The 27,824-nt window shown below is 39.4% G+C and overlaps 2 protein-coding genes and 1 long non-coding RNA gene across 4 annotated transcripts; 2 read left to right on the top strand and 1 right to left on the bottom strand.

Annotated features, from left to right (window-relative positions):
* Positions 1 to 511: 511 nt before the first annotated feature.
* On the top strand, positions 512 to 15,434 carry cc2d1b (coiled-coil and C2 domain containing 1B). 2 transcript variants are annotated; one of them, XM_086073466.1, is made up of 26 exons: positions 512 to 710; positions 876 to 985; positions 1,070 to 1,223; positions 2,721 to 2,824; positions 2,911 to 3,003; positions 5,332 to 5,478; positions 6,112 to 6,466; positions 6,901 to 7,019; positions 7,440 to 7,512; positions 7,595 to 7,657; positions 8,349 to 8,476; positions 8,554 to 8,626; positions 8,716 to 8,864; positions 9,340 to 9,439; positions 10,024 to 10,196; positions 10,265 to 10,390; positions 10,463 to 10,521; positions 10,624 to 10,740; positions 10,831 to 10,904; positions 10,978 to 11,036; positions 11,141 to 11,192; positions 11,268 to 11,367; positions 11,790 to 11,880; positions 12,014 to 12,136; positions 13,642 to 13,666; positions 13,735 to 15,434. In XM_086073466.1, exons 2-25 carry the CDS (start codon positions 923 to 925, stop codon positions 13,651 to 13,653), a joined length of 2,607 nt encoding a protein of 868 aa, XP_085929592.1. In that variant the 5' UTR covers positions 512 to 710; positions 876 to 922; the 3' UTR covers positions 13,654 to 13,666; positions 13,735 to 15,434. The 2 variants fall into 2 exon arrangements, with proteins under 2 accessions (XP_085929592.1, XP_085929600.1); XM_086073474.1 differs by having other exon boundaries at positions 512 to 752.
* Positions 14,143 to 27,789, bottom strand: LOC147180642 (uridylate-specific endoribonuclease C-like). The gene is made up of 7 exons (XM_086073487.1): positions 27,655 to 27,789; positions 26,448 to 26,547; positions 26,213 to 26,324; positions 25,150 to 25,271; positions 17,641 to 17,753; positions 17,201 to 17,354; positions 14,143 to 17,125 (listed from the first exon to the last, which is right to left on the bottom strand). The coding sequence occupies exons 1-7, from the start codon at positions 27,663 to 27,665 to the stop codon at positions 16,865 to 16,867; spliced, it is 873 nt and encodes a 290-aa protein (XP_085929613.1). The 5' UTR covers positions 27,666 to 27,789; the 3' UTR covers positions 14,143 to 16,864.
* On the top strand, positions 19,690 to 24,550 carry LOC147180643 (uncharacterized). The gene is made up of 2 exons (XR_015094585.1): positions 19,690 to 20,029; positions 23,083 to 24,550. It is a non-coding gene; the product is annotated as an uncharacterized LOC147180643 (long non-coding RNA).
* Positions 27,790 to 27,824: the final 35 nt, after the last annotated feature.

Raw genomic sequence — 27,824 nt, 5'->3', positions numbered from 1 at the left:
CTAAATATTTGACTTTTTTCTTTCTTAATTTTTTTACAAGTATACCATACAGTGAAATTTGGGGGTGGTTATGAATAAGCATTAATTCACACTTGTAAATATTTAAGTAAAGGCCAGAGACTTTTGAAAAGCGGCTGATTGCTTGAAGAGCAATATGAATTTGCGCCTGGTGATATAATCTGCAAATTGATTTATAGCTAGCGGATAGCCCAAAATATTTCATTTTGTCTTCACAATTTTTAATCATAATACTGAGAATTTCGGCAACCATAATGAACAGCAAGGGTGACACCGGACAACCTTGACGGATACCTCTTTGTACATCGAAACGTTTACATGCACCAAAAGGGAGCAGGACAGAACCAACCTGATGTTGTTGTGAATAAAGCGTCGTCTTGAGTCACTTAAAACTGTCCGGGTATGAAAACACAAGCGCCGGATAAATCATCATCAAGAGGGAGTTAATGTGCAACAAGAGTAAGGAACTGCGGGGGGCAGCAGTGCGCCAAAATCACCCCTAGCCTGCCATACTCGAAACGCCGACGAAGAACAAGTTCGTATGTGAAGAAAGTACAGTTACTGCTGATAAAATGGTGGACGACCAGGAAAAGCGCACAATTCGACAGTTATCAAAGTGTTGGTTATTCTCGCTAAACCGGTGCTCCTTTTAGTTAGGTCACGAATACACGTGTCCGGGCGCAGGCTACTAAGTAAGCTAACGGCTAGCCGCTGGGCTAACGTCACCACTCAATGTATGTGTGTATGCTTGGGGAGAGGCACCTGACAGCTGCTCACATGATTTTAATTGTAAAACAGCGAGGCTCTCCTGACGGAAGACTAGTTTACATACACTTTTAACTCGTTGTGTCTTTCAGTTTGTCTCAGCGGCATATCGTTGACGAGCAACTTTCAACTAACAAACATGTTCGGCAAGAAGAGGAGAGAGCCCCTCCCAAGAGGCAGGGGTGCCGCCGCTGCCAAGCAGGTAACAACAACAACAACAACAACGAGTGACGCACAGAACCTTTTACAAAAGCCTCTGCAGCCCATCTGTTTCACTACTGCTTAGATGGGCCTGTTCGTAGGCATGGACCCTGAGGACATGATGACAATGGGTGCCGAAGAGGGTTTGGACGACCCGGACTTGGAGGCTGAGCTGGCTGCCATCACCGGGGGCAAAGAGGCCTCTGTTGCCAGGGGAAGAGCCAAGCACAAGGGAAAAAGTGAGAACAACAAAACACTGCTAAACTGGCATTGTGTTCTGTTCTATATATGTGTGTGTACATAATTATACAATATTTATGCAGTATATTTTAGTGTCAGGCTGTACATTTTGGACCTGGGCCTTCAGTGGGGACTTCGTCACCTAATCAAACTCTTAATAACACCATGTTGCAAAAATAATGTACAAGAACGCTGTATAACTATCCGTGGAAATCATCGGCAGCTCCAGACAATTTCACGTGGGGTGACGTTGGGCAGAAGCTTCAGTTGGGAGGGTGGAGGTTATAAACCCTCACATGCACCCAAATGTACACCACTACACACCCACACGTACAATTCTAATTCAGATTTCATTTTTTGGCAAATTAATGTCATGTGAATAACATATTAATGTTGAGCATTAACCCGGTCTGTGTATAGTATATGCAATAACAATTCTCAACTCGGGCTGCTACAAATGATTATTTTGCTAGTTGGCTCGTCACCGATACTAGTCACAATTAGTCCATAAAATCGGATCATATGTAAAGTGCAGCACATTGCACCAGTATCACAAAATTCTACCAAACCAGTGTGGTTTAAACATGAGTCAGTAAGTCATAAATCAGATTACAACAATAATGCAAACAAACCTGTGGCTTTATCAATTCAACTTGGTTTCTTGAAACAATTACAGTAGGGGTGTGAATTGCCTTGTACCTGGCGATTCGATTTGTATCACGATTCATAGGTCACGATTTGATTCGATACCGATTAATCCCGATCCAAATCTATAAATGGATTATTGCGATTTTTTTAAAACTCAAATTTAGAAAATACTAATCAGTAAACTTGTACATGTACACTAAGTTTTGTATGAAAATTTATTTATTTATCTGAAAATTCAGGCTTATAACTGAGCCACTGCATTTAACAAACAGTTGCAGTCTGTTTCATGTTTGAACAGCACTGAAATAAAATATTAAGACTTAATGCTCCATTAATATAACATTCTTCCATGCTTAATGTGTGAATCCTAACCCTAAGTAAGACGTTGTGTTGAATATTCCCATAAAAAATTGATGTTTAAAAATTGATTCGGCCGCATATCATATTGATTCGAGAATTGTGCGCTATAATATCGCGATATATTGCCGAATCTATTTTTTTCTAACACCCCTAAATTACAGTATATGTATATGTATGCTTCACTTCATAAAGACTGAACTTATCCTTTGCGATTTGAATATTGCCTCCGACTACAATGTAATGTCAATTTGAATTGTATTCATTTTTCACCCCGAATTAATACATCAACATCAGATTTTCTTTGACATACAAGTTCATGCAAAAAATGGTACAGAGTACAAATACCACTATTATGTTTGTATTGTTTGTTTGTGTTCCTTTTGAGTTTACCCTTATTTTTTGAGGTAGTATTGCAGCATTATTTTTATTGTTGTTGTGTAATTTACACTCTGAATAGTACTTGTGATTTCACATGGTTTGACTTGCAGGCCCGCTACCCATGGAAGACATCGCCAAAATGGCAGATGACTGTATGCGAGACGTGGATGACGATGAAGATGACGACAATTTGGAGGATGATGAAGACCTCCTGGTTGGCCTTTTTTGCTTGGATGCCACTTAGGTCATCTTGAACCTTGTTTTCTCATTGGCTGCCCCCCCCCCCCCCTCCCTTACCAGGCTGAGCTAGAGGAAGTGGTGGGCGAGCGAGGCGGGGAGGCTGATGTTGTTTCTTCTTCATCTACGGTGGCGTCTGTTGAACCTTCGCGTCAGGTACACGCTGTTGAATTGACTTTGAAAGCTTGAATTTAACCTTTCGGCCATTTTATCTGCAGCATTTTAAGTACATTGGTACTTCGACTTATGAGTGACTTGAATGCTGTTTTTTATATATATATATATATAAAAGCCATCACGTGTCAATTATTTTTTTCTTTTCTTTTTTAACATAAGAACGGGCGCTAAATGGTTAGCATCAATCTTAACAACAAGCAGCAAATAGTGAGCAATTATTAATACATGAGGTCAAATGCTGTCTATCACTATTCCCAGTTGAAGTTTAAACATAAAACAAAATGAATCTAATTATAATGTTGTGATTTAACCAAACCACATTATTCATGGAAGTCTGCTAGCTTAAAAAGCTAACAGACAATGTAAAATGCCATTGATGGTCTAATGAAACTAGCACTAATCTTGCAGTAGTTATGACCTTTTAAGTAGCCCCCCCTACCCATACCAATAATTATTATGATTTTTTTGTATATTACAAATATATTTGTTGTTACATCAAGAAAACAAACATTTCAATCCTGCTTTCCAGTAATGTAGCAGGGTTGTTGGAGGGTGTCATAAAAAAGCGGCCAGCGATAACATACAGGGCAGTGCCATTTTTTTGCCACATTCTAAACCCTTGTCACTTCAAGCAATGAGTGGTTGAGCAATCTCAAAAGCTTTGATGCGTATCAGTAGCTTTATTAATAAAGCTGGTCGCGTTTTGTCAGTCTTATTTACCTTTTAAAGCAGAAGTACTGTAGGTAGCCAAACACTTTAATCTTATGTCAACGCCACTACTTCCCACTGCATGGTAACCACATGACATGATGTGCTCCAAAAACGAAAGAAAAACTGGTACATAATGCAAGCAACAAGAAGATGAAAAGACAAAAATGAATCGTTTAACAATGTATTAAGTGTTGTGTCCCCGTTCACATAAAAAATAATAATAATAATCATACCTGATGTTTATTCACTCGACGATTCTTATCCGTTAGCTTGTCTTGCGTATCGCATGCACAAAGTTTGATGCGTGTGTTGTCCACAAAATGAAAGGGGCACATGTACATTCTAGGTGGTCATTTTCCAACAATAATCCTTCTGTATTCCTCATTCCCGAGTAGGAGCAGGAAAGTACAGATTCTACATTCTACTACAGAATTCCATTTTATTTGCCGCCACGTAGGCGAGGATTAGTTACTTAGAGGAGAGAATCTGCCCTGCGTAGCTTGTAGGTGCTGGTGCGTAGTGTTCGAGAGCAGCCTGGAAAGCAGGGACAGGGAGGATGGGTGACTGTGTGATATGGATGTGACTCTTTTTAACCAGCTCCGCGCTAATTGGTGTCTCGTTATGAGTGCTTTCATTAAAAATAAAAATAAAACACACATATTTGACAATGACTAAATCATGTCTGAGATTGCAGTTTCAATCCCAAAACGCTAAATCATTCAGCTCTGCCATCAAATATATGTCATTTACACGTTTCAACATTTAGGCGTGGAAGAGGGTCTTGCCTGGTTTGTCCGTGAAATTAAGATTTGTACTGCAAAGAGAAAAAAAAAAAAAAAAGATTTGTACTGCAATAACTTGCAGAGCCCTCTAGAGGGCAAAGTTGCATCACTGGGATATGAGATCAGTACAGTTTATAAGTAGAACAAGATTAAGTGGTGAATCTCATCCCATTGACAGGCTATTTGAAAATTAGCATTAAGTTACGGGAGTGGAATTCCTTTAAATTCTTAATACTAGTATACAAACGTAGTAGTAACATTTACATACAGGTAATGCTCAAAGGCATACTGGTATATTCTTCCTAATAAATGGGGGGGGAGGGGGTGGACGAGTCATACCGTTATAACTTTCTTCTTTTACTTTATTTTTTTTAAATCTATGTACGACAGCCGTACTTCTATTTATTTATTTTATTGATATTATTATAATATGTTTTTATTTTACTTTGAGATTAATTTATTTTCTAGCTGTTCTTTTGATTATATTCGTGAAGGACAGCGCTACAGTAAGAGCTTGACCAATTGCTCTCTGCCATGTTGAATAAGGTGTCTTCAAAGTAATAAATGTAATACTTGCAAGGAGTGGCAGAGTTGGTTTGAAAATGGAAATTACTCAACCTGATGAACACATTGCTTGTATACAAATAAAAATTGAGGACTATAAAGGTCTGCTTTAAATTGCAAGATTGGACATACGGTGTTTAAAACTCAGGACTGTGAGGCAGACGTGATAACCACACGTCTTCCTAATCACCATTGGTCCCCCCCCCCCCCCCCCCCTGAAAAAAAACCTTTCCTCTGCTTATGTTGACAGGAAATGAGCGTGCCTGCAGTGGCTGCTGTACCTGGCAGCTTGCAGCACACATTAGAGGAGAGGCACGTCATGTACAAGACGGCGCTGCACAACGCCAAGACGGCGGGGGAGGGCGCTAAAGCCCGGCGGATCGAGCGTGGGCTAAAGGTGACCACCAATCCAATCTTCGTACAGCATATATTCTCATTTGTATGTTATGACCAAGGTTATTTTAGTTAACTAAAACAAACGAAAAAACTATAACTAAAATTGAAAAACAATTTTGTTAACAAAATAAGAACGAAAATGCTTTAAAAAAAAAAAAAAAACTAACTGAAACTAACTAATTTTAGCAAAAATGTCCTTCGTTTTAGCCTTTGGCAATAAATTTAATGCATGAGCCTTTGGGGATGATTTTAAATGTGATTTTAAGTAGATTTATTTTGATATTAACCGCAATAAGGACATTTGAAAGTGTCACTCAAAAGTGACGTCATCTAGCAGCAGCCAATAGAAAAGCACCTTCAGATGATGTTGCTCCCATGGCGTTTTTTTAAATATTGCGCACAAGTAATACACTTTTTTTTAACTGAAACTAATACTGAAACAAACTAAAACTAAGCTTTTATGAAATAATTTAAACTAATAAAAACTAGCAGCACCACCTCGAAAACTAATTAGAACTACCTAAATTTAAAAACCAAAACTCAAAACGAAATCAAAACTAACTAAAATGAAAAATTCCAAAACTATAATAACCCTGGTTATGACTAAAATGTTTCACATTTACTGCCCTGACAGACACTGGAGACCATGCTGGCTGCAGTCAAGAAAGGCCGTCAGGTTAGCGAGGCGGGGATACCTCCGCCAGTCACCACGGGAACCCAGCGGGCCCTCCCGAGCGCTGTGCCGGGTGCCGACCCTAGCGCCACTCCGGCCCTCGCCTCACCTCCTGAGACCGTCACGTCTGATGGCAAAGAGGAAGAACAGCACTCGTCCACCTCCATGCCAACGCTTGCTGTTGAACCTTCAGAGGAGCAGGCGGAACCTTCAGAGGAGCAGGCGGAACCTTCACAGGAGCAGGCGGAACCTTCACAGGAGCAGGCGGGTTCTTCACAGGAGCAGGCAGACACCTCACCAACTGCTAATACTAACGGTCAGTGTCATGTTGATTCAAATAACAAAGCAAAAAAACAATAAGGTAGAACAGAATTTTACGTAAATTACTAGGAACTTCTTGTTACGAACCAGACCCAAAAAACTGTCCAATGTGTGTTGTGAGCTGCACACCCACCTCAAAGGTTTCTTCTAAAGCTAGTAAAAACATTCCAAACTGGGGTTGAGTAAACCAGGACGACTTGAACTCGGTGTGCATGGAAAGGCTTAACTCCACCAGCAAGAGCTTTTTGGCTTATTTTGTGGTGACAACACCAACTCAGAACGGTACCAGTGATGAGTAACCGTTGAACGGTACCAGTGATGAGTAACCGTTGAGAACAAGAAATGTAGCAGTAACTGAAATCCAGTCACGACTACTAGTATCAAAATAACCACAGAAAAAGTGACACACGCTTTTCATTACCTTCTCAGCGAACGAGCGAGTGGAGACGCTGTTGCTGCAAAGGCAGCGAGAGTACAAAATGGCCGCCCTGGCATCCAAGAAGGCAGGAGAGGCGGAGCAAGCCATGGTCTACTTCAGGACCAGCAAGGTGCGTACGAATACGACACATGCGCAGTTGAATTTATCCAGTGAGCTTGCTGCACATTGTTGTTGTAACCAAGGCAAGAGGTTTTGATTGTCAAGAGGTTTTGATTGTTATGAACAATGTCAAGGTAAAAAATGCATTTGCGACAAACCACATCGAGTCACGCCTCAGTTGAAACATCTCGGTGAGGGCTTTCCACATCTGTCACTTTTTTAAATTAAGCTCGTAAATTAGCATGAAATTGCTTGCGTCAGCGCCACATCTCACCATTTATCACCACTTCCAAGGTAAAAAATAAATAAATAATAAATTTACGACAAACATAGACTCGTGCCTCAAATCCAAATGTAGCTATTTTGTTGGTATCATGGTATGATGACATAATTGCTGAGACGAATGTCCTCTTTGCCTTTTTTGATGCAGAAGTTCGATTCCGTGATCGAGGCCTTGAAACAAGGAAAAGCTGTTGACCTGAGCGGCCTACCTCCACCTCCAGGTTGGTTTAAGCATCATTATTATATTCAAAACAATCATTCTTTAAGACGCTTCAGTTCATGCTTTCTTATCACATGGCACAGGTGGAAGCACAACATCAGTCAAGCAAAACGCCCAAGCCCCTCAACCGGCCGCGGCAGCTCCAGGTGCCTTGATTACATATTATTAACTCATTCACTGCCATTGACGACTATAGACGTCAAAAATTCATGTGAACTATTTCTATTAGTTACATATTTTTATTTCATTTCATTTAATTTTTTATTTCATTTCATTTCATTTTTTATGAAAACCTAGAATTTTTTTATTGTACATTTATAAGAGATATAAAATGATCATGTGATTAACTCATTCACTGCTATTGACGGCTATAGATGTCAAAAATTAATTTGCACTATTTCTATTAGTTTCGCTTTTTTTTCCTACTTTTGTTAACAAGAGTATGAAAACCTAGAAAAAAAAGTTTTGTACATTTAGAACAGATATAAAATATGTGATTAATTAGTGAACTCATTTGATTAATTACAATAAAAAAAAATAATCGCCTGATTAGAAAAGATGATTACAAATTAGGTGCGTCAGACCATTACATTTTTTAAGTGTAATTAATCGCATGACTTCACTTGTTAACTAACGATTTTATATCTTTTCTAAATTTACAATACATTTTTTCCTAGGTTTTCGTACTCTTATTAGCAAAAGTGGAAAAAAATATTAAACCAAGAGAAATAGTTTTAAATGAATTTTTGGCGTCTATAGTTGTCAATGGCAGTGAATGACTTAATACAACAACTTGAATCTCAAAAGTCCAAACTGACTTGTCGTCCCACCCTCCAGCACCACCGGCTCCCAGGGATGCACTGGAGGGCCTGGAGCAGAGGCGAGCCAAGTACCTCGAGGCGTCGGCTCAGGCCAAAGCCACCGGGGATGAGCGCAAGTCCCGCATGCATGACCGTATCGCTAAGGTGCAAATAACAAACATATGCTTCTGAGCTTCTTGACAACAATTTACATACTTTTTGTAAAATGACTCTTCCGCCAGCAATACCAGAGCGCCATCAGATCTCACAAAGCAGGAAAACCAGTCAACTTTGACGAGCTCCCCGTTCCGCCAGGTGACCTTCTTCAGAGACGAGTCGGAAATGTCATTTTGTAGCAGTTAAGAAATAACAAGGGATTTATTTTTACATTTGTTTTTGAACAGGCTTTCCTCCCATCCCGGGCCAGAAGGCCACGACGGCCGAGCAAGGATTAGTCGCCGCGCTGGAGGCCGCCTCCAAGCTCTCTGCTACTGATGATGCCGCTGCTGCTGCTGCGAGTGCTGATGAGGAAGAAGAGGAGAAGGAAGTGGAGGTGTGCTGTTTTTTTGTTTGTTTGTTTTTTATTTTTATTTTTTGTTTTTAAGTCTTTTACACACAGAGGTCAAAAATGTGTTTTGTCTCCATGTGACTTTTATACACAAGCCAGCCAAACAGGATGTTGACACAATTGTGTGCACTTTCAAACACTGGCACCGCATGACTGGTGCTAAAATTAGTTGACAGTGATAATGGCTTTCAACACAAAAGGGAGGAGGACTAAGTGTCAGGTGTCTCATATACTACATGTGAAGGCAGGGTATTGTCGACTAGACCATTGCATGAGAACAGCATCCCAGGAAAAAATGCAGAAAAATGCTCGCATTGAAGTATGACGTTTAAAGTGCACACAGTTGTGAAAATTCACTGGATTCTGTGTAAAAGGCAAAAGTAGACAACGCAGTATGTTCTATTACAGCTCCGATGATGTAGTTTTGCAACATGCCTAATGTTAGAAGCATGTTTTGTAGCCAAAGAGCACACTAAGCGTCCCGGCTGCGTCACAAGGTCGGAGAAGATCTCCGTCTGCTTCACCCGAGAGAACATCCACCAGAGATCTCTCACCTGCAGGTCAGTCCTACCGCACAGCATCCTTTCTGCTGGTTAAGCTGCTTCCACTACTTGTACGATTACTTCTTCTTATTCTTTTCCTACCACCTCGACTTCTTAAAATCTTCTTTTCATCTTCAACCAATTTTACTTGTATTTTTACTACTTCTCTCTTTTGATTGTTCGTACATTTCTTTTACATCTACTTCTTCTGCTTCTAATTCTTCTACTACTTTGTTTACCTACGGTGTCTTCTGTTATTACCTCTTCTACTACTTCTGTTACTTTTTCCACTCCCCCATCACTTTTTTCTCTGCTACTTTTTCTTCCTCCTGCCCGTGTACTTCTGCTATTTTTACTTAGGTTATATTCTTCGACAACTACTATTTCTTCTACTTCTTCTTCGACTATGCTACTTTTTCTTATCTTTCACCTGTTGTTTTTTTTTGAGTTTTCAAGATCAGGGGATGTTAAAATTTGTCAGCTGTGGGTAGGTGAAGTCCTTAGAGACTCTTTTGTGATTAAGAGCTATATGAATAAACTCAACCTGTCATATATATGTTTTCTGTTTCTCCTCCTCCTGCGACTATTTCTTGGTCCGCTAGCGGCACAGCAGCTGGAGTTCCTGGAGGGCCGTCGCAAGCAGTACATGAAGGCGGCGCTGCACGCCAAGCAGAAGAATGACATGGAGCAGGCCAAGAGCTTCCTGCGCACCGCCAAGGGTCTGGAGGCCATGGTGGAGGCGGCGCGAAGTGGAAAAGCCGTGGACGTCAGTGCGGTGAGAAGCTACTAACAATAACGCCGCAAGTGTGGACTTGTGATTTAAAACGGAATGATGGCTGACAGGTGCCATCGCCACCCGGTGATGAGGACGAGGACTTTGTCCTGGTGCACCACAGTGACGTGGGGATTTCGGAGAAGGCGGAGCAACTCTACGCACAGCTGGCCAAGATACTCAAAGAGCAGCGCGAGGTAGCTATGACCACTGACCCTTCTATTGCTCTTTTTGGCACCTTTCTGTATCACTCTTATGTCTCCTGTTAGAAATGTTTGACTTACTCCAAACAATTCACTCACCTGGGGAACATTACGGAGACCACCAAGTAAGGAATAACAATTAGCACACTCACAGTGCTTTCACTGGATTAAAAAACAACAACTTTTGTGTGTTTTTTTTTCTCCTTTTTTTTTTTTGACTGCTTCAGATTCGAGAAGATGGCCGAGTCGTGTAAAAAGAGTATGGAGCTACTAAAGATGGCTCAAGCCAAGGGTCTGCCTCCCCCCAAACATCACTTTGAGGACAGAACCTTCCACACGGTCAGGTGAGCAAACATTCCATTGATACATATTAATAGCTGCCACATATTGATAGCAGATATTTATTGATATCTGCGCATGTTCATTTCGTACAGGATGTTCCCGGATCTCAGCAGCACAGAGATGGTGGTGGTTATTGTGAAAGGGATGAATCTTCCTGCTCCCAGTGGTATATACGCGCACGCACGCACGTACTTCATATGTAAGTGGTTGATGAGAGTGTACGGAACTTCTCTCTGCAGGCATCCAAACAAACGACCTCGATGCTTACGTCAAATTCGACTTCCCTTACCCCAGCACGGTGAGCCATCTCAGATCTTCATTCCACTTCATTCCACGACACAGATCTTCACTCCTCACAGTTTTCTCACTTGTTTCACATTTGCTCGCCGTTTGTTCCTCCAGGAGCAACCCCAGAGGCACAAAACGAACGTCATCAAGAACACAAACTGTCCAGGTGAGACTCCTCACATGTGATTTAGCTTCACATTACGACATTACCCACACCTGCAAAATCATTGTTTTGGACCAGAATATAACCAGAGCTTCAGCCTGTCAATCAATCGCAACCACCGCGGCTTCAGGAGGGTGGTGACCTCTAAAGGCCTCAAACTGGAGCTGCTGCACAAAGGGTGAGTCCTGTGCGTTCAAAAGCACCAATATATATATATATATTCTCAAGCTGTTTTCACCACTCCAAATTGTTTAGTTCTGTGTTATAAATAACAGACTAAGTGGGGATGGTAGTTTCAATGTGAAAAAATATGCATTTGACCATATTTTGTAAATGGGGCATTTCTGCTGGACGGCAACAATATTAACACAAGCAGATGACAGGAAGGAGAAGCCTACCAAAGTAAAAGCAGTAGCAATTTAAACTAATGGAGCCAAATGCACACACTAGTCATAAAGACTGAAATTGAAAGCCCTTTTGTCCATAAAAGTTGCCCAGTTTCATCTCCAGAAGGGAATTAGGACCAGCAGATGTGACAGTGACTTTATTTTGACGCTGCATTCGTTCCACTAACACTTCCTCTGTGTGTGTGATGCAAAGTGGCTTCCTGCGGAGCGACAAGCCAATCGGGACAGCGCACGTGAAGCTGGAGCAGCTGGAGTCCCACAGTGAAATCAGGGAGATTGTCGAGGTAAGGCGATCGAACAATAATTGTGGCACCTGCTTGACTGCGCCCAAAAATTCTTAAATACGTTGGAACTGTTTTTAATAATGGATACAAATGCATGTGTCTCCTTTAATGAAATTGGCCTCTTTCCTGCCAGGTGATGGATGGCCGCAAGCCTACCGGCGGTCGCGTGGAAGTCCGCGTCCGTCTCCGGGAGCCTCTGAATGGGCAGGACATGCAAGCGAGCACCGAGCGCTGGCTGGTGGTGGAGAGGTCGCAGGTATGCGTTCACAGGGTTTTAAGTTCTCCGACACAGTGCCGGATTCCCGGCGTAAGAGCCACCAGCGCAATGACAAATCCAGCGAAGTAACAGTTTACATGTGGCAAATATTTGAAACGTCTGTGTGGAGAGAAGGCCAACTTCAAAATAAACCTCCCCATACCAAGTAATATGTGGCGTGCAAAACCAATGAACGCTTTTATTTTGAAGTTTTTCCCAGAAACATTTTGCCAGTCGTGGCGCAACGGATGACTTTCCTCGTCCTGCGTAACTTGTGTCTGCCGTTCTTATTGCCGGCGTAAACAATTGCGAGCAAAGTCAACAAAACCAACTTTGTACAGAAATTACGTTCGATCGCCAATTAAGGGCACTAAACGCAGACTTAATTACGCTGGCATTGTATTGCACGGTGCCCGTTGCCAATGTTTTGGGTTTCTACAGTGTTAGCGTGCTAACGCTGCTAGCGGCTGCGGCTCGAGCCAATCGGACTACTTTTCAAAGGCAGTCTAATCGCCGTGATGATTTGCACACTTTGATGCTGACAGCCGGACACAGTTGCCGTTCCTAGAGATCAGTTTAATAAACCGAGCTTACTCAATTGTGCAGTTGACGGTCGGCAAAATCACAACTGTGGTTCTGATGTCACTTTGTCTCACAGACCAAAAACTACTCAACTCGGAATTTCAAAATAACACCAAATACATTAATAATTATCCAAATACATTAATATTTATCTTAAGTGGGTAAATGAATAAGTCAATAAAATAACACAAGTAGGTAGGTAAATAAAATAAATTAATTAATAATCAAATACAGCAGGCACCATAAAACATTGAAACAATGATGAGTCAAACGGCAAAGAACAAAGATGAGTTTTAAGGGTGGGTAGAGAGGGAGGTTGCCTAATATTTAAGGGAAGGTCATTCCAAAATCCATTGGGAGAGATTTGTCGAAAATATCCCGAACTTTCTAGACAGGAAAATAAAGTTAGTTAAAAAAAATATATATATATTTTTTTGAAGTAAGTTATCTAGAAAAGAAAGTCGGTCGATCATTATTGAGTGGAAATATATTTTTAATGTCTTCTGTATTCATAATTGTTCTTTCACCATACAATTTTTTTTAATCCAAATACCTGATTATTCAATAGAATTTTCCGTAGGATATTTGAATACCAAAATATTCGATTGCTGCAGCACTAGAGGGGACTGCAACCCGCAGTGCTATACTGTACTATACAAAATATAAATGGATAATGAAAGAGATGACCTGACACTTTGAATTTCATGAATTTCCCAAATAGCCAGTCCATACACGGCGGCAAATTTAATTGCGATGGCTTGATATCGGTCGAACAACGAACCGGCACGTTGGACTGCATCACCGCTCCCCGGAAAAATTTCAGCTTTAGGATTTATTTTTTTTACTTTAAGCCCTGCGTTCATGACACCACCCCCCAATTTCAATCCACATCGCTTCTCATCATCTCTTTCTCTCTCTCTAAGATTCTCGTCTAAGACATTCAAAGACGTAAGTACATCACCACGTCTGCCATAATGCTACGCTACTTAGTTTGACAACACTTCATGGATTGGCAGGTTGAAAGCGATCGATTGTACTCAGGAGGCGTTTCCCCCGCTGCCCCTTGGACCTCTTTGACCATATTTGGATTTGCACATCGGAAAGACACCCAGCTGCTTGGCCAGGTCAGTCATAATGCATTTAGCGACACCTGCTGGCCGAGCATGGGACTTCATCTCACATTCAAGACTGTAGAAGCTCAAGTGGTGTCTATGCACTAATATACCAAAGTAATCGTTGTTGCTGTAAAATAAATCTCAAGATATTTATAACTAATGCTCAGCATAATATATTAGCATGCAGCATTTCTTCACATACAAACAACAATAATAATAAGTAAGTAAGCCTTGCAGAAACCTGACAGTGGTACCTCCTATGTTCGTTAAAACGGGATTTTGTGAAAATAAATCCTTGTCATATCTGTAAAAAGTTAAGAACATTTTTAATTTTGGTACAGATATGCCATCATGAAAAGAACAAATCCATTTAACAAGAAACATGAAGATGTACTTAATTAGCTTTAGTGGGTCACAAAAAATGTGGCAGGTTGAAGGGTTGCATAAGTATTTTGCCTTTCCCTGTTTTTATTGTGTGTTTTCTTGAAAAAATGTGGAGATGAAAACGCATGACAAGAAATTGAACTGTTTCTTTGTTCATTAAACAAAAATGATGTTGTAGGCCCTCTTAAAAAAAAAAAGAGTTGCAGAGGTACAATTTAAAAAAAAATAAAAATGAACACAATTAGCATTTAGCTGAGCGTGGTGGTGGGGAAGCTGTTAAATGGACACCGTACACACGTGAACTCCGTTTATAAAGCGTTGCAGCAAAAGTAGTTAGTCTTTTATTTCTACCAGTAAATATATTAAAACTATCAAAAATATTTGTTTTCTCTTTGATTTGATGCTGTATTTTCTGTGTATTTTTTTTCTGGGGAGAACGGGAATATTGTTAACCTAATATGGAGCATAGTTGCCTTACTCGTGTGCAAATATTTTGGGGAAAAAAGGGGAGGGAGCCACAGCAAATTTGAACAGTTTTTACCCAACACATTGTTTTTTTTTTTTGTTTTTTTTTTTGTTTTTTTTTGATACTGTGACAGTAAGTTAAAAATGACAATAATGTGATTAGGTTAACAATATGGAAGGATTAAAGGATGATCAATGAAAAGTTATATTCTACACAATTATGAAGAATACAATTAATGACATCATTTCAAACAATTTTACCAAGAACATAGCATGTTACTAATTACTTTTATTCTATTACAAATCTATCGCGCCAGGCATCATCATCAAGTGGTTTTACTTAATTTTACATCTTTTCCCACTTCTATGACAGTTGAGCTTGAAATTGCCTTGGAGGAGGTCCCACTGTAGGAGTTAAGTCCATGTCGTTTACGCCTTAAAAAATGAGAATTCGCACTCATTAGCACCAGTTACACTCGTGATTTTTATTTTTTTATTTTTTTTAAAGACGGTGTGTGAGGGGCTTTGCTGCTGTGAGGCGCTTAGCGTACAATGCAAGTCGAAGCCATATTGGCAAATTGAGCCTGTCGGATGTCTGCTGCAACACTCAAAAGCGCGCATGAACATTGCAATGCTCTTTATTTTATATAATAAAAAAAGAATGTTCACATTTGTTTACAAAGGTCACAGATGTCAGTTTCATTTAATAATGAACCATCTTGAAAATCCTAAATAAATTTGATTTTACTCTGTTCCTTTTGTTTGCTCTTTTATTCTGTGTTTTTTGAATTGGTCACGTTTGACTTGACTTGGGTGGGGTTCGGTGGGGGCTTTATCATGCCGTACAGTGCTTGAAATGCTTCTTGGCTATTTCAGTTTTTTGTTTTTGTTATGGAACCACAGAACGTTATCAGTGAGACTAACCATAGAACAGCAACTTGAACTTACTGCAACATAACAGAGTCCACCAGCTGCTAGGTGCAGGATGATTAAAACACCTGAATAGATATTATTTTTTACATACTACTACATATTCATTTTAGCAAGCAAATGCTAATGTAAATAGCAAAAAGCAAAATGGCCAACAATTAGCATAGAGGCGTGCTAACAGTTTGTGGTGTTACTACTTTTATTTAGGTAGTTTTATACTTCCAGTATTTATTCATTTGATGAGACTCTTATCGGAGCTGGTATTAACAATAAATTTTGTAAATTAATAAATAATTATCTTCTGCGACTTGTGTCTAAGTCCATCCGCTTGTGCTACTACTACTTTGAATTTGATAGGTAAGGTTTCTACTTCCTGTTTTATTTTCATTCCCTTGATAGAATTATTGCTTTTGTTTTGGTAAGTAAGGCTTATATTATCTATGTTGGTCCCCTTGATAGGAATAGGTATTAACCCACTTTTTGCAAACTGTTTTTGACCGCTCGTGATTTGTTTTTATGAGGTTGAGTCTATCTGCTTATGCTATTATTGCTTTTATTTTGGTATGTATGGTTTCTACTTCCTTTTTCCCTGGATAAGGTTCTGACTTTACTTGGGCTGGTATTAACTTTTTATAAACTGCCTGTGTGCTGACTGCTTTTATTTTTGTAAGTAAGGATTTTCTGCTTCCTTTTTTTAATTCCCTCTCTGAGCCGAAGCAAGTATTAAGCTTTTTTGTAAACAATTATTTTGGTCATATGTAACTTATTTTTGTGCATTTGAGTCATCTACTTTTTATTTTAGGATTCTACTTCCTAATTTATTGTTCCCTGAGTGTCAACGTTAAAGCCAAGGTCATTTCAAAAATCTTCTTTGCAAAATATGAACTATGCGCTCCCACTAGTGTAAACACGGCATTCGGATTAATATTGTTTGTGGAATATGAATTAAGCAGAAAAATCCACCCATTTGTATCCGCCTCAGGGGTCAGCCATTTTGTCACTTGCTGTTGACTGAAAATGACATCACAGTGCCTAAGGGCTCAGCTTGCGAACGTCACATGACCAACACCCAAAAAAATAGGTGAGCTGTGCGACGCTTGTTATCTGAGTCCTTAGGCACAGCTTTGTTTGAAGCCTGAAATGTGACAACAGTTCACGAGGGTGCTAATATTTTCGCCAGGCACTACAGTAAAGATTCGTAGAAGAAGAAAAAGATCTCTTGCAATGTAATCAATTTTGTAACAAAAACAAGCTACAAGTCGCGGTGGTTGCTGCTGAGGAGCTTGGGGTAGGACGACCCGATGGAGCGTCCATGCCTGTAGACGACCAGTTCCAGCACGTACTCGTCCACCTTCACCTCCAGCGTAGTGCTCTTGTCGCCGGACGTCAGGAAAACGATGGTGAACAGCGCCACCTCCAACTCGGGACTGACCCCCACGAAGGAGCCGCCCACCGGCTTGACCAGGCCCTTCCAGCTGAACTGCAGGTTGAGCACGTGGTCGTCCTCGTCGGGCTGCAGAAAAGTGTCAAACTTTCTGTAAGTGGACTGAAGCGCTTGGTTGCTATGACGATTGCGTGGATGTCTTACAGTGTTTTTGTTATCCCTGGCTTTGTAACCTTTGTAGTTGATGCGGCCGTGCTTCTCTTGTAGGTAGAACTGCACCCAGTTGTGAAGACCTGTAATCTCCTGGCCCTGCTTGGTCTCACCTACAAACACGTGCTCGAACCCGCACGAGTCCTCCCTGCATGGAACCACATGGCGCTTGACTATAGACCACTTCGGAGAGCAGATGTAGCAGATGATCACAAGTAGTTAAACAGTTTAAAACTACTTTTTTCCACCACTTTTTGAGTACTCATCAATATGTTTTTTTCTTCCCTTGCTGAGACTCATCCAGAACCAGCATTGACCAACTTATTGTTAGTGCTAGTACTCACTTTATTTTGGTAGGTTTTGTTAGAGTGGCTTATACTGAAATAGTCAAATGTGGATAAAAAAAAAACATTGCGCTCGGGCCAAAAACTCACCCTCCACTCCTGTCACGGTGGTACAGGCGGAACCAGATGTCGTAGAGTTGCTTCTTGAAGCTCCCCTCATCTGGTGGCGACTGTCTCTTTTTAACCAGGTACTGGTGAGCGCACTGTGAGGGCAAAACAACAACATGCTAACGGCTCTATCGGTATTCTTGTTCAGAGGTGGCAAGTCCAGGTCCAGAAAATAAAAACCCTGCCACAGTTTGGCTTTACCCCCAAAAAAAGAAAAGGAAAGTTTGACTTTAGTCCCTGATGCTAGTTAGCTAGCTCCCTAGCAGGTAAACGAGCACCATGGGAGCTAGCTCGGGACCTGGGACCTATTTGTGTTTAAGGCCGAAATGTTTGTTGAATTTTGTTATTTCATTAATGATAATTAAAAATAAAGAAGCTAGCTAGCGCCTGAAAGTAAAAACCCTGCCACAATTTGGCTTTAGCCCCTGATGCTAGCTATCTAGCTCCCTAGCAGGTAAACGAGCACCATGGGAGCTAGCTCGGGACCTATTTGTGTTTAATGCCAAAATGTTTGTTGAATTTTGTTATTTCATTAATGATAACTAAAAATAAAGAAGCTAGCTAGCGCCTGAAAGTAAAAACCCTGCTACAATTTGGCTTTAGCCCAAAAAAAAGAAAAGGAAAGTTTGACTTTAGCCCCTGATGCTAGTTAGTGTTGGATTATTAACATTGTTTTTCTGTTTCAATTTATATTGTTGAATTATTAACATTGTTTTTCAGTTTCAATTTATATTTTAGCCGTTTTGGATTTAGTTATAGCTGTGTAGCTCAATGAATAGTATTGTCTATTGTATTCTTATCTGTCTCTCTTGCCTGGGAAAGAGGGAGTAGAGTTTGTACCAGTCTCAGTCGGTCGAGTCCAAGGACAGGCTGATTTATTATTGTTTAGGTCTAATCTGATTTGTATTCCTGGGAACTTCTGCCTTTTTGTGAATGGGAGGGGAGAGGAGACTTTTCGTATTCACCCACTTTTCAATAAATAATGATGTGCAGGAGAAGGAGGGACACACAATCTGAACGGAACACGGTTTGAGTGTCTTCATTTTGTGTGATCAGAAGCTTCTGATAATGATACCTTTGCAAAGGGACTTCTTCACCAGAATCTCACCATTCAGTTAATTGAACAAGCAAAGAGTAGAATACAAATATTGTCTACTCTAACAAATGGTGACCTCCGACGCTGAATTCTAACGAATGGTGACGCAAATATTTTGACGGTTTGCGAGCTGCGGCGTTTCCGGACGGGCGGAACTTCTAGGCCTAAATAAATAAAGTACGGTAAGTGGAGACTTTTATCCACGTAGGGAGGTTCTGTCTGTTTGGGACCGCTGCAACTGGTTTTTCGTCTTCCAAATTGTCAAAAATTTTACATGAGGTCTGTGTGAACAAGTTGTAGTTTGATGTCGTTATAGAGTTGGGATTTTTCCTACGATATTGAACTGGACACGTCGTGAGGTGGTGCATTTAAAAGTGACGTAAGTGCACACCTAGAGATTAGCGCTTTTTTATGCAGGATGAAGTAGTGAATTGATTTTTGTTGTTTTGTTTTGTTTTGGTCTCGCTACGAAGAATCCTTAGACCATAATATATATTGAATAAAAGGGTTGCCGGATGACGTGAGAAGTCTTTCGGATCGCGAAGATTATGGTACGCGCTCTGCTTTTTTAGCAGTTTGGCCGAGGTTCGGACCGCTGGATAAGTAATCATGATGCTTATTTGAGAACGTCCATTTATACGTAATAAGTTATTTTGAAAAAGCGCCTGTTTGAAATTGAACAGTATTGAGGGGTCCAGGTTGATTACAGCGATAATTGGATTTGTGTCGCTGTATTTGCAATCGAGAGATTACGTGATTTATTTTTATTTTTGGGCGCTTCTACGATTGTAGTTTTGAGGTCAGGATTACCGTATGAATTCCTTTTGTTCTACGGTTTAATTCGATAGCGCGTGACGAGTTATTTTGAAAATAAGCGCCTTGCAAAAATTTTGCAATATATGGAGGACAGTTTAGCTCAGCGGGATTGGGTAACCGCTGTGTATAAACGAGAGGTCACGTAATTCTTATGTGTGTCTGTTGTGTGGCCATCTGTGTTAACCTATTGAACTATTATACTAAAAGTGAGACGTCACTGTATTGATAAATATTAATACTACTTGCGTAGAATATAAACCGAAAGTAAAAAATAAAAAACTACAAAAATGGAGGGCAATTTCGACCGGGATACAGAATGGTTTGTCCTGAATGTGCTTCCGGTTTATAGTCGGAACTTGTGCTTGGAGTCGCAGCCATGCGGAAATAAAAGAACGTCAATGAAAAATGAAAAAACAAACTATGGTTCGATTGTATGAAAAGCTGTCGCTGGACAAAATGGTACGAGGGACTTTTGTATTTTCTTTAGCAAATGCTGGTAATGATGTAGTGGCTGAATTTGATGCTAAAATGACTCCAGCATCTGTGGAGCAGTTCACGGGTGATTTGTTCGAAGTTAACCCGTTTACTGAAATCACCGTACAAAACTGCGGTTTAAATGCCATAAGATCTGTAGACAACGAATTGATAGAATAAAACCGTTTATTATTTTATAATGACTATAAGTGTGTGCGTATGTATTTGAGTGTGTGACCTAGCTTCTAAAAGGTGGGGGCTATTATTGTGATTGTGAGTGAGAAATGTGCGTATGGTGATTTTGTTTGTTTTTCTTCAATATCTTTAACTAAGTTTGGTGTTGTTTTTGTGTGAGATGAGTCTGGTGTGATAGTGGCGTTTGTTTTTCGAATGGGAATGTGGTAAAATAGGTTTTGCGATGTATAATGTTAAGATCCCCCCCCCCCCCCCCCTTGTTTCTAGGTTAGAGCATAATGTGTCCTCGTAATGGGACTTTTTCTCTTTTCTAGGTAAGAGAGGAATGATAAACAATAAAAAAATAAGTAATAGTATTTGAAAGATATTGTTGAGTTTTTGTAGAAGAATATTAAATTAGTGTTTTATTTTTTATTTTATTTTTTAGTGACTGAATTGATAGTCTTTTACACTATAATAATTGATGAAGATGATTAATTTGTTACCTTTCTCTTTTCGGGGCAAATGAATAAAGAATAATGATAAAATAATGGTATTTTGTGTTGAGCTGTATTGAGTTGACATGATTATGCCTACATCTGTACAGCTGTGGCTAGAAGTAAGATAGTTGAATAAGAAGTTATAAATGTTTTTGAAATTGACATAATGATAATGATTTTTAATATTTGTTTTTTCTCTGAGTGTGTCATTTCAGAAACTGATGTTTAAGTTCCAAGGCAGATGAGGGTTTGATGGCCTTCACTGATTATAAACTGCGAACGGGATGCGCCCCAGCTGCTGATACGTTGTATTTGCAAGTATTGCTAGTAGCTATTTTGAAGGGTATTTATAAAAAAAAAAGGCTGTTTTTTACGAAACATTTTTGAGAAAGCAGGAAGTGAACTATCTTGCTATGATCCCATTTCCTCAGTCTGGCATTGTAGTGCATTGGATCAGCCGGGTGCATTCGTTGGTCGAGGTGAGCGCCTGGAAGGACCGAAAATGTGTCATCGGGTCCACATTGCAGACAGCGTCTGAATGGACGTGGCAGAGATCAAAGGTCAAAAGCCGCAGAGCACAGTCTTCTCCTCCTGTGCCTACAAAAAACATGGTGCTCAACTTCCACAATGCCCAGTGACTGTGTACAAGCCTGATTACAGAGATGTCTCCTCTCATCGTTGATACCTGCTGAACATTGTCTGACACAGCCGCCGCCCTGGACATTGACTTTTGAAAGCTGGTGGTCTGACTAGGATGCAACCCTTCAATCAGTGAAATGCTGCACGGTATATGCAAGGCATTCTTAATGTGTTGAATGGGGAACTGTGATCTATAGCAAGGTATTTCAGGAAATTGAAAACGACATATGTGAATTTGAAATGAGGGATTGAGAAAATTTATTTCAATCTATAGCCTACTAAATTTTTGCCTATATTTTTGGGAGAATCAGTTTCTGAATTGGTACAATGGGAATTTTATTAATATGATATGATACGATATACTTTTATTTTTCCCGTGAGGAACTTTTTCCTGGACTTCGTCCAGCTGCAGCTACAATATAGAAAAAATTATAGAATAAAATGAGTAGTAATAAGTAAAAGACTAACTAAGAAGTTTTCACAGTGGTATATATTATTAATATATATATTATCTAAGTATATGTTTTATATACATAATATTGAACCATGCATCTTATCGTACTGAGTTGATGCTATTTAATAAATAATAGCGAGTTTGATGGTTAATTTTAGATTTATTTTTTTCACAGCACTGTGATTTATGAATCCCAGAAATATTTTGTGTGCTGTGTTTTTTATGAGCCCCACTAATATGTAAAAGAGGTGGAGTTGATTAGCAGTTTGAAGATAATTTTTAGTTTGATTAAATCTAGGAAATGGTAGATATTTGTAAGTTTTGTGTAATTCGTATCCTGAATTAGATTAATATGGTTACCTCTATTTTTTATGGCCCCAAAGTCATCATATATTAGTGTCCTAAATTGTATCTGCTTGTGCTCATTTTTATTGTTGTGTTTTGTAGCTCTTTCGTTTACCTCATAGCCTGATTTAGAGGGTTGTGTTATTTACGACGTCTTTTGAGTTATGAGGTCTCTATTTTATCCTCCCTTTATCTTGACGTGTTTGAAAAAAATCAGTGGATCTTTGTCAAAATGAGGGAGTTTATGTTTAAGAAATTAACCAATGTAGACGAATTAGTAGATTAAAAAATGAAAAGGTTTTGAAGTGATAATTCACAGTTTGAATATGAAGAAATCTACCAGAGGAAATCGAGCGGAGCAAAGTAAGTCTGAAGCAAGCAAGGACAATAATGCATATTCGCCGGATGAAGGTAATTATATTATATTATATCTTTTATTTTAGAAAAATGTAATGTTTGGAGCCCAGTGTTTGCAAAAGAGTATATATAATACGAATATGTGTGCTTTTTCCAGGATGTCACGATTCGGCCGGTCGTGGGATTCTGGGAAGAGAATATATGATATGCTAGTAAAATGATTCCTTTCAGGATGGTGAAAGGCACAGTTATGCAAATTTAGAACAAATTTAGTCGTGGTAAAAAAAATAATAATAATTACCTATTATTGAACAAAACCTATTTGAAAAATAAATATTTACAAGCTCTGTCTTATATTAATGAATGAGCGAATGTCATTCAACTCAATCAAAGGCTGGGCTCTATTTCAATGTCACAAAAATAGATATTTTCCTGTTCCAACAGCACAGGACCTACGGATCTTAACCAAATAACATTTATTAATCCCAACTAACAAAAACTATCAGGGTTTTTCCTCCAAATAAAATTTACGTGGGTTTATGAGAAGACTAAACATATTCCGCTCTCAGGTTGATGACGGAAAGGAGAGACGAAATTCCACAACTGGTCTACAAGGCTGCCGGCTATCTCATGAACTGATGATCATCAATCTTATCACCTCCGACCTGGGAGCCACGTCAGCTGACCCAGTGTTCGGTTCTGGAGCGGCCGTTTGGACATCGTTTTGACATCATTCAACGGATCAAGTCAAGTGCCTTTTCCTGGGCAATCATCACGAGAATCACATTTGCAGGCAATCTATTCTGGGGTTCTGCAAAAAGATGACAACGTCATCTTCTCATTCAACAAAGAACTTCATCACGAGATGGCTTCAAAGAACACATATTCGTCTGCCGATATATTGCGACACTTTTTAATGAACAACATTTTATGTTAAGCCTCACATATGTTATGCTTATTCCACTAAAAATCTTTTAAATGTATCAAATTGTTTTTTAATGTCATATGATTGCTAAACTACCTCCTCTCCTGCTAAAGGGCTAAACTATCTCCTCTCCTGCTAAAGGAATGTTTTAATGATAATTATTTCCACCACACAACCATTGAAAAAAAAATGTTTTAATGTGTTGAGCTCAAATGAGGGAATGTTGAATTATTAACATTGTTTTTCAGTTTCAATTTATATTTTAGCCGTTTTGGATTTAGTTATAGCTGTGTAGCTCAATGAATAGTATTGTCTATTGTATTCTTATCCGTCTCTTTTGCCTGGGAAAGAGGGAGTAGAGTTTGTACCAGTCTCAGTCGGTCGAGTGCAAGGACAGGCTGATTTATTATTGTTTAGGTCTAATCTGATTTGTATTCCTGGGAACTTCTGCCTTTTTGTGAATGAGAGGGGAGAGGAGACTTTTCGTATTCACCCACTTTTCAATAAATAATGATGTGCAGGAGAAGGAGGGACACACAATCTGAACGGAACACAGTTTGAGTGTCTTCATTTTGTGTGATCAGAAGCTTCTGATAATGATACCTTTGCAAAGGGACTTCTTCACCAGAATCTCACCATTCAGTTAATTGAACAAGCAAAGAGTAGAATACAAATATTGTCTACTCTAACAATATTTTTCAAAGTGTTCCCCATATGTTAGTTAGTCTGTGGTCTTTGTTCTCTTCCCTGGGGAGGTGGGGTGTCTGATTTAATCTAAATGAGAGGTGTCTGACCAAAAGGTCGGTCCATAAACAACCCTGGTGCCAGGAGGTGGTGGGGGCCAAGTGTTTGCCCACATCCTTGAGTTGATCAAGACAGGAACTGAGGAAAGATAAGACTGGTGGTGTGTAGACTTTAAGACTCTTGTCTTGACAGGAAATGCCTGGAGGCAAAAGGTACCTCTTTGTCAATAAAGGGGGAGGGAACTGTTAGGTATAAATGTGTGAGTGTATTTTGAAAATGTTACACTTCTTGGATCAGGGCTATTTGAGCCGGGTTCTAGAGATGTCTTTCAGATTCTGAAATAAAGCTAGCAAAACTTCTCCACGAGACTTCAACTTTGAATTTTATTTGAACACGCAGAAATCAAAGAAATGATTTCCAACATTAGCTAGCTCCCTAGCAGGTAAACGAGCACCATGGGAGCTAGCTCGGGACCTGGGACCTATTTGTGTTTAGTGCCAAAATGTTTGTTGAATTTTGTTATTTCATTAATAATATTTTTTTTTAGGAAAAAAAAAGCTAGCAAGCACCTGAAAGTAAAAATCCTGCCACAATTTGGCTTATAATCCTGCCACAATTTGGCTTTAGCCCCTGATGCTAGCTAGCTAGCTCCCTAGCAGGTAAACGAGCACCATGGGAGCTAGCTAGGGACCTGGGAACTATTTGTATTTAATGCCAAAATGTTTGTTGAATTTTGTTATTTCATTAATAATAATTAAAAAGAAGAAGAAGAACCTAACAAGCGCCTGAAAGTAAAAACCCTGCCACAATTTGGCTGATACTAGCTAGCTAGCTCCCTAGCAGATAAACGAGCATCATGGGAGCTAGCTAGCATCTGGGGCTAAAGCCAAACTGTGTCTGCAGTGTTTTTACTTTCTGGACCTGGATTTGCCACCTCTGTTCTTGTTAACAACATCCACCTTCGCACCTTCATGACGTCCGTCTCCATGATGGCGTCCAGGAACTTGCGGTTCTCGTGAAGCTCCTCATAGGTCACCGACTCTGACACGCCTGTCGACATCTCATAGTTGTCCAGCAAGTTGATGAAGTCTGCCATTCACAGAGAACAGGAAAACCAATGCTAACATGCTGTATGCTACAAATACAATTGTTAACTACCTGCTCACTTGATATGCCTCTTTGCCATGATTACCTCATGAACACCACAAGGTGATTGTATTGCTCTGCACACCTTCCCTATTATCAGGTGTCAAAGGGAGAGTAGGTTTAACTTTTATTTAGGGTGTCAGTCGATTAATTTTTTTAATCATAATTAGTTGCATGACTTCAATATGCAACTCATGATTCATCGCAAATTTTATATCTGTTCTAATTAAATGTATAATAAAATATTTTTCCCCCAAGTTTCATACTCTTGCTTACACAAAAGTGGAAAAAAATGTTAAACTAAGAAGTATGCATCTTTTAGTCATTGATATTAATTTCATAATTCATCAAATGTAGTTAAAATTATAAAGATGTACTGTACTGTAAAAAAACGAGTGATTTTGATTTGTGTTAAGGTAATTTTTCTGCCACTAGATGACATAATTGCATTTGTAAAAAGGTGATTTTTCAGTGCATTTTTCTTTCCATATTAAGAGCTATCTAATCTTTAACATGAAGTAACTTGTGAAATTCTGCACATTTTTAAAACTGTAAAATACAATTTGACCCCAGTCTCCACAAATATATGCATTATTATTAAATTCATTCATGCTCAATTTTGACGTGGACGTGCCTGCTGCATTGCGACCGGAATTCCCCCAGTACAGGCTTTCCAAGTTCCGGTTTATAATTGCGTGTTAAAACATTTTTGTGGCGTTAAAGGAACTTAAAATTAACACACTAATATTGACACCCCTATTTTTACTACTTCATTTCATCTTACAATAGTTATCTTTTTTTACACTTAAGAGTGTTGAAATGTTCCTAAAAACGTTGCCTGTACATTTGAATTGTTTTCTTTTCTTTCTTTCTTTTAACCGTACGTGCATATGTCTCGATGCCCTTCAGCTTGACCTCGTCGACATACTCGAAGAGCGGAGCTCTGGCACGATCCCTGGCATAATGGCTGCCCCGAGCCACGTAGCCTGCTCGCCCCTGTGAAGTGAGATGATAACCACAGAATAAGATATGGAACTTACTGTGGCATATAGAAAATTGTTATGTTATTAGCGGATGCTGCTGAGAATCCACTTGCGATTATACAGAAGATTGTCTCACCTGAGGGGCAATGATGTAATCAGTCCCCGGCTTGAGGCGGTTGACATCCAGACGCCACAGTTTATTTAACACCTCAGACAACTCCCGATTGGCCACTTGACTGAAAAAAAAAAAAGAAGTTAAAATGGACTTTAAAACTAAATGAAAAAGTTGAATGCAATTTCTAAGCAACACATCCAAATAAACTAATCGAATGCACTAGTACAACTTTATTTGCATTAAATTATGTTTCCTTGGAAAATACTACTTTTAAACTTTCCTGTCATTATGTATTTTTTCTAGCAATGGCTCTGTTTTTTTTAAATGTGATTTTTCTAACATATTGATTGGTCAAAAAAATCAAGTGAAAACACCTTTCATAAAACTCCAGCATTTTCCAGCATGACATATTTTTGTTTTGTTTTGTGCGTGTGTGTGTGTTTTTAAAGAATATTACAACTCAATCGACTTTTTCCGAACATTGATATTTTTTCTGGTAAGACTTTTTTTTGTACAGAAGTTAACATGTTTTGTTTCTTCAATTTTTTTTTAAAAACTTTGTTCGATTGCTTTCAGGATCATTAGCATTTTTTCCAATGTTTCACAAGAAATTACTTCTCAGGGGTTTGGTGGAAGGGAGTGGGGATTCTTGCCAGTATAAAATTTTCTCATAACATTACAACTTTCGCCTGATAAAATGACAGTCTTTTTTTCCCATTTAATATTACCACTTTATAAATGTGTGGTTTTTTTTCTTGCCTTGATACAGTGTTTATTTTGTTGTTTCTGGCTGAAGGATTGCTCAACAAATATATCCAAATATCTGTTTCCGTTTTTTTACATAACCGCCCCCTTCAACATTTCGAGGGGGTGGATTTTGTTGGTTTCTTGTTTTTGTGTTGTGTAACTACTAATCATCAGCAACCTTCAACACTGCACACTGCACACGCTCAATGTCATACATTGTACAAAAACTGTGCGACCCCGCCCCTCTTTAAAAAAAAAGTGCAAAATAAAACATCGAAATGAAACTTTTTCGCACTGCAAGAATAAGCACACCAGTGAGCGCGCTTTAACTTGCAGCTCCCAGGCTTGTTTGCTTGCTTGTTTAAATACCTTTTATTTAGACTGTCAACGTTCCCATCGACTGCTGACGCACAATATCCAGCTACAAAACACATGACAGAAATATATATATTTTTAAATTAATAAGTCAAATTTTACTCACCGTTTTGACATTTTTGCGTTCAGAGGAGACAGACAAGACTAGACTAGAACGAAAAAAGTACAGTTTTGTGCGCAGTTAGTTTGTCTGCCAATCGTGGAACGTCATAGGGATGCAGCCAATGACGAGAGAAGCAAATTCACCGACCACCCCCAAGACACGGGCGGATCCAA

This window comes from Leptonotus elevatus, chromosome 1 (genome assembly GCF_054856555.1).
Source record: "Leptonotus elevatus isolate MCC_2025b chromosome 1, RoL_Lele_1.0, whole genome shotgun sequence".
Classification (NCBI taxonomy): Eukaryota; Metazoa; Chordata; class Actinopteri; order Syngnathiformes; family Syngnathidae; genus Leptonotus; species Leptonotus elevatus.
This window is presented reverse-complemented; position numbering and strand designations above follow the sequence as displayed.